Source organism: Melampsora larici-populina (genome assembly GCF_000204055.1).
Source record: "Melampsora larici-populina 98AG31 unplaced genomic scaffold MELLAscaffold_35, whole genome shotgun sequence".
NCBI classification, from domain to species: Eukaryota; Fungi; Basidiomycota; class Pucciniomycetes; order Pucciniales; family Melampsoraceae; genus Melampsora; species Melampsora laricis-populina.
Window position 1 is genome coordinate 6346 of NW_006768799.1, and position 6510 is coordinate 12855.

Consider the following 6510-nt stretch of genomic DNA (forward strand, 5'->3'; position numbering starts at 1 on the left):
ACGCCTACAGTCGAAAAAATAAAATGTAGGCGTAATTTCCGTGCGCCCACATATGTAGACGCTTCAAATTGACGCCTAAATTTCATTTTTTCGACTGTAGGCGTATACAAATGACGCCTACATTGGTTTTCCAGCCTGTAGGCGTCATTTGAAAAGGGATAAAGCGCCTACAGGCTGTATGTAGGCGCTTTTTCGTGGGAAAAAGGCATGTAGGCGCTGTTTTGGCAGCGCCTACATGGATTTTGTGTGGGCTGCAAATAGCAACGGCCCTTTTATTTTTGCACTGACATTTTTACACAGAGAGAGGCGGTGTAAAATATGTCAGTGCAAAAATCTTGTACCCGGGGGAATATTTAATTTTGCACCGAAGAGTTTTACACAGAGTGACTTTTGCACCGAGAGGGTTTACACAGACACTGTCTGTGTAAAAAAATTCAGTGTAAAAGTATCAAACAATATGTGCAAAATCGAATTTTGCACCGTCGACATTTTACACAAGAAAATCAATTTTTACACATAAAACCAACATTCGCGCTGTAAGTACTATAGACAAAATAGAAGGAATTAAAGAAAGTTAGAGGGGGAAGAAAGAAATGAGACTTGAAGCAAAACAACCAGTAAAGAGTGCATGGGGCAAGAAAGAAAAATATCTGAAGATGAGTGAAGAGAAACAAAATGTAATAAGAAAGAAGATGAGAAGAAAGAGAAACAAAAAGTAATAAGAAGAAATGATATGAATGAAAAGATGATAAGGACTATTTATCCCAGAGAAAAAAAAAGTGATGAAATATAATGAATGAAGAGCTATTTACCCTTAGCCTTCTTTGATGTTGCACGTTTTGCTGCTGCTGCCTTGCGTTTTTCGGCTGCACACTTGCGCTTTTCTTCAGCGGCTGTTGAAACAACAATGTCAGAAAGAATGTATATCAAGGTAATGAATGAATGATCACACGATTTAAGACTTACAAGGTTTAAGCGTGATCTCATCATCAGCAGCCTTCTGTTTCTCGGTAGCAGCTTTGCGTTTGTTTGACTTTCCAGGTTTAACAGTTGTAACATCTTTACTTGGTGACATCGGTATCTTAAATTTAATCTTGATGGGAGGATTACCTTGGTTGCCAACAATTTCAGAATCCGATACCTCAAGACCATTTGGAGATTGAATATCTTCAGTATCACTTTCCTTTTCTTTGAGAGCAGGCAGGCCACCACCAAATGGCATTTCCTCGCTAGGCATTGAAAAAGATATCTTGTGATGTTGGCCTGGAAACTTCTTCATTAGGCCAAGAATCGAAGATTCGATGTGAGACCTTTCGTGATCGAAAGGCATCCGTGAGTAGCATACCCAGGAGGTGTGATGGTTGCACCCAGCCAAGAGCGTCACATCTCGCTCGATTAGTTGTGCAAAACCACCATTTCTGAGCTCGTCATAAAGCCAAACTCCCATTATACCCTCTACTGAACGCGCCACTTTACACCAATAATGTGCACCTGCCCAAAATCCCCGGGTAACTATGTGATATTCCACTTCGCCAATTGAAAATTTTGCTGGCCAATCGGTATGATCCATGAAATTGCTACGCTCTGCCGCATCTAATTCTACAACTCCATCTAAATGAAAATATAAGTGGAGAGGCGCCACTGTAGCGTCTGTGAGATCCAGTTTGATATACTTATACATCATACCAACCTCCTCGCCTGGTTTGGGTTGTGGCCCGTCTATTGGATGACATTGGTGACAAATACGGCCGGTTTGATAAAGGAGACCGTCGGTGGACCATCTGGCTAACAATAGGGCGGTGTCTTCATATCCAAGTGCAGCATCTCTAAACAATGAGGTGGGTACATGTAGAGCCGTCCTAGAATCGTTAGTGACTCTCGCAAGATGTTCATTGTCATGACTACATACTTCCCTCTTGATAACTGGAATCGAAAAGAGAGGAGCAAGGGATGGTCTGGAGGGTGTGTGATCCTGGAATAGCCGGTGCATAAACCCGTCAGCAGAGGCATGTTGATCTAATTTGAATGCTGCTTTGGCAAAATCGTCCATCTCTAGGATTGCTTGATGCAAAAGAGTCTGACCTCGTGATAGGACATATCTGATACTTTGTTGATTGAGTTCCGCGTCGCAACGCTTGGTGAAATGTCGCATTAATACCGCAAATAAGTTGGAACCGTTGACTGTTGAAAATTGACCCCATAAAGGGCCAAACATAGCATAAAGGCATTCAAGAGTTGACGATTGCCAGCATCGGTTTGTGGTACCTTTAGTAACACCTTTCGTATAAGACTGATAAGTTGTTAATGAATGTCGAATGATATTTTGAGATCCCTTTGGTCGACCAGGTCCTTGATGGGGTTTACTGACTTTTCTTCTTTTCGAACCAGTTTTAGCATCGTCAAGGAGTTCCTCTGTCGTATCGGGTGCACGCCCGTCGTTGGGTTGGTATTTGCGTTTGGTTGGTCTGGCCATACCCATCGTTTCAACGACATCTTCCCAATTTTTGTTAGACGTGCCGTAAGCAATTGAAACACCCTTTCTCCCCGCCCGATAATCTCGCTCAAGACTTTGAGACAAGGCTAACAACTGAACCATACCTTCAATGAATCCACATTTTCCCTCACTGTATCAAAAGTTGGAATTATAATTAATAGAAATCATCGAATTGAATAGATATGAAGATATGAGTATATACCAGAGCATATAATATACGCGGTGCATTGACTCCTGCGCGTTCGTAGTCGCTGGTAGATCATCTCTACGTCGGGGTTTCCTCTTCTTGCCACGCTTTCCTTTAGATTGAGAGTCCTTCGCATCATCTTCTTCTCCATCCAAGGGAGGATCATCGAGTTCCATACGTTTCCGAGCGGGGAAAAGCATAGCTTGAGTGTCGGCCGGTGACCACCAGTGAATCCATCTCTTCGCATTTGGAAAAAGCCGGCTCAACTCATCAAATCTTGAGTCGAGGTCTTTACCAGGTTCATCTGGTAAAAGCAATGCTTTACATTTAGATACCCAAAGTCCCTAAACATAACAAAACATCTTCATTAGTATTAGTATGATTAAGAAACGTTTGGAAAGGGAATGGAAGTAACCTGTAAATGTGGCTTGACTATCGAGCTATTCTTCTTCATCCGAGTTATTGACTGAGCAAAATGTTGCTCGCAACCGTGTAGCTTAGACAGCGCAATATTGCGATCGTAGACGTTGAAGACTTCCATATAAGCGTCTATGAAGCCCACTTTTTGAGCTTGTGAAAAGTCGACTACTTGTTCACATAAAAGTCCCTTGTCTTTCTCAGATAGTGAAGATCGTTGAATTTGTCGTAATAATGTGATAAAATGGGACTTGTAGTGACTGCTGCTAAGTTCGTGGAGCCAAGTAAGCAGGACAGGAACCCATCTTTCGATTCTGTCGTTGTACATCGATGTCGTCAATAGGTAGCCGTTTTCGAAAAATCGATAGGTCACGTCGGAGAGAAGGCCCCCAGTGTAAGGTTCTGGTTTCTTTTTATCTTGATAAACCAGAACCTCTGCCATCCACTCGGTCTGCAAAGACAAGTGAGTGTCTTCGGGCATGAGGGAAACTGACACTATCCGCATGCCCTGCCTAGGAAAACTCGGTATCAGTTCACAAGTATAAATCTCACAACTATAAATGAAAGTATTAACGAAGAGAAGCCTTACCTTGCCCAATGTATAATAGATAAAAGCCATTTATCCCCCCCTTCTGGGTCCTTCTTATCGTTCATCAAACCATTGCTTACTAGGACATCTCGACGCAAGTATCCTAGACGGTCGGTGTGTCCAAATGAGGGATGTATATCTGCAACTGACTCGATGGGTTCTGTCCCAGTGTGTGCATGGCCCACCTGATGCCAAGGGTTAATATGTGATTAATATTATTTGAGGATATTTGGAAAAAAATAGAGCGTACCTTTAAAGCCAAAGGTCCTTTCTTGGGCTCACGAAGAATTCGTTCTTTTAGCTTATCTTTGGACAGAGGGTCCGCTTTCTTCGAGTCTGGCCATGCATGTTGGTGAATGCCTTGATGGCGCAAGATAGACCAAGTAGCAGTAGACTCAGGGTCGTCCGGATCAACTTCTGTATCGACTCGACATCGGGCGTGACATTCAATGTGTACCTGATATCCATCGCATCCAGATATAGAGCATGGCCTGTTTGCATAGAGAGATTAAATTAGAATGAACTCTATTAATGAATAATAGAGCTTACTTACTTATCTACGGTTTCAGCGAGCTTTTTGGGGTTGGTGGGCGGGGGTGCTTGAAGTTCGCAGTCAGAATTGGAGCATTTGATAACTCCAATACAGTAGTACCGTCGTATGATCCACTTCTCATTAGCGGATGGCTCGGTTCGCATGGTATGAGACCATCCGATATGGCGAAAATTGGTGATTTGATCTTCAGGCTGCTTGACAAATACGGTTTGTCCATTGGGATAAAGGGGAAAGCTTTGTTCATCAAGGATGCAACCATGGTCGATGAAGGTGACATATTGCGATTTATCAACAGGTAAACGGAGTTGTGGTTGTGACTGGAATGGAACCTCCGATTCTTTGACTATCGGACTGGACACATTGCTTCCGCCATGCTCAGATTGAGACCTTTCTGAGTGTGAGTTGAGCAATTGCCCTGCTGAGTATGAATCAGACATTGGAAGAGAAATTGATTGAAAGAACTATAATAAGACGATGAAAAATGATTAATGTTGATTGAGACGATGTAATACCTCGAGTAAATGAAGGAATAGGTATTGAAGTGTTATCGTTCGAGATAATCTCGTTCAAAACTTGTTCTGGAGTGTTTCCAGCGGCGCATGATGGGCCATGACCCATTCTAGCATGTGAGGAGGGTCTGGCAGCTCGGTAAGGTTTCTTTGAGGTTTGATCGAGTTCGGATGAAGGTTTAATCTTCAATATTTTTGTTCGATTTTGTCCATTCCTCCACTTGGATATGTGGGAAAGGTTTTTGGATCAGGTAAATCATCTGATCCAATGGCATACGATCAGGTAAAAACATCTGGTCGTATCCCCCTTTGGCCAAAGTTGTGTACACCAATATATATATTGGGATATGTATTGGTTGGTGTGGTTTGTGTATAAACGCTTTCAGCGTGAAATTCAAACTATGACCCCCGAAGTGGTAATATTACACTGGGTCTATTTACACCGATCTACTCGGTGTGAAGTACCCGGTGTAAATTTGACGGCCGGGTATCATTCTGTGTAAAACTTCTCGGTGCAAAATTAAATATTGCCCCGGGTACGAGATTTTTGCACTGACATATTTTACACCGCCTCTCTCTGTGTAAAAAGGTCAGTGCAAAATTAAAAGTCACGTCCGGGTCCAAGACTTTTGCACTGACTTCTTTACACAGATACTTTTTACACGGAATGTAAAAAAATCAAATATGTGTAAAATTATAATTGACCCCGAATCATTTCGAATTTTACACAGTCAGGGTTTTACACAGACTCAGTCGGTGTAAACCGCCCTGTGTAAAAATCTCCTACCCCATATAAAATCACTTCTTGAATATCAATTTACTTTTGCTAGTGACGTGCTTTGTGGGAAATTGAAATTGACCTTGAAAACCGAAATGTTGATAACCGGAAAATCAATTGGGTGATAGATATCAAAGCTTTATACCATTTGAAAAAATGATTGAAAAGTCTTGTAGCCCGTTAGGAGTCTCACTAAATATACTGAGAGTCTTAACAGACTGGATAGAATACAAAAAAAGGATCAGTAGAGTTTATAACAAAATGGATCAGTAGAGATTGTGTGTTGTGGGAGCCAGATATGCAATCTTCAAGTGTAGATATGGAGGTGATGAAGGTGAGCTACGGTGAAGTTGAATAGAGATAAAATGTGCACCTATTATAGGAGATTTCATGACTATAAGTTTGACCTCAAGTGTCCAATCCTTCCATGCTGTTGTGCATGTTTTATGTCAAAGCGGGAGGCAAACATGGTAATTTGAGTCTTTGAACATGAATATAAGAGTGAAGAAGTGGTTGTATAAAAAAGTTGCATTATGAAGGTAGGTCTGAAATTTGATTTTGTCATCTGGGGGGGCTCTAGACTCAGTTATTTACATGTTTTGAGGGTTTTTGTGGGTGTTTCATGGCAGAGCGGGAGCTGAACATGGCATTGTGAGTTTTTGAGTGTAAATATGAGGTTGATGGAGTGGAAATATGAAAAAGTGGTATTATCAGACTGGGTCTAAAATCCAATTTGGTCATATGCGGGAGGAGCAAACACCATTTTCCCCACTTCTTCAGGATGTTCAGAAAGTTTTTGTGTGCAAAAACATGTTGAAAGATAGCTTTACAAATGTTTGAGCATGAATATAAGAGTGAAGCAGTGGTTGTATGAAAAAGTTGCATTATAAAAGTAGGTTTGAAATTGGAATTTGTCATCTGGGGGGGCCCCAAACACCATATTCGCTAGTGGGAGGAAACATTGAGCCGCCATTTATTTTTTT

The 6510-nt window shown here is 41.6% G+C and overlaps 1 protein-coding gene across 1 annotated transcript; it reads right to left on the bottom strand.

Annotated features, from left to right (window-relative positions):
* Window positions 1–804: 804 nt before the first annotated feature.
* MELLADRAFT_90087 (uncharacterized protein) lies at window positions 805–4517 on the bottom strand (the record flags this gene model as incomplete). Its single annotated transcript, XM_007413289.1, has 10 exons — window positions 805–893; window positions 967–1225; window positions 1346–2624; window positions 2697–3025; window positions 3097–3610; window positions 3688–3762; window positions 3838–3872; window positions 3938–4178; window positions 4241–4286; window positions 4340–4517. The coding sequence occupies 10 exons, from the start codon at window positions 4515–4517 to the stop codon at window positions 805–807; spliced, it is 3045 nt and encodes a 1014-aa protein (XP_007413351.1).
* Window positions 4518–6510: the final 1993 nt, after the last annotated feature.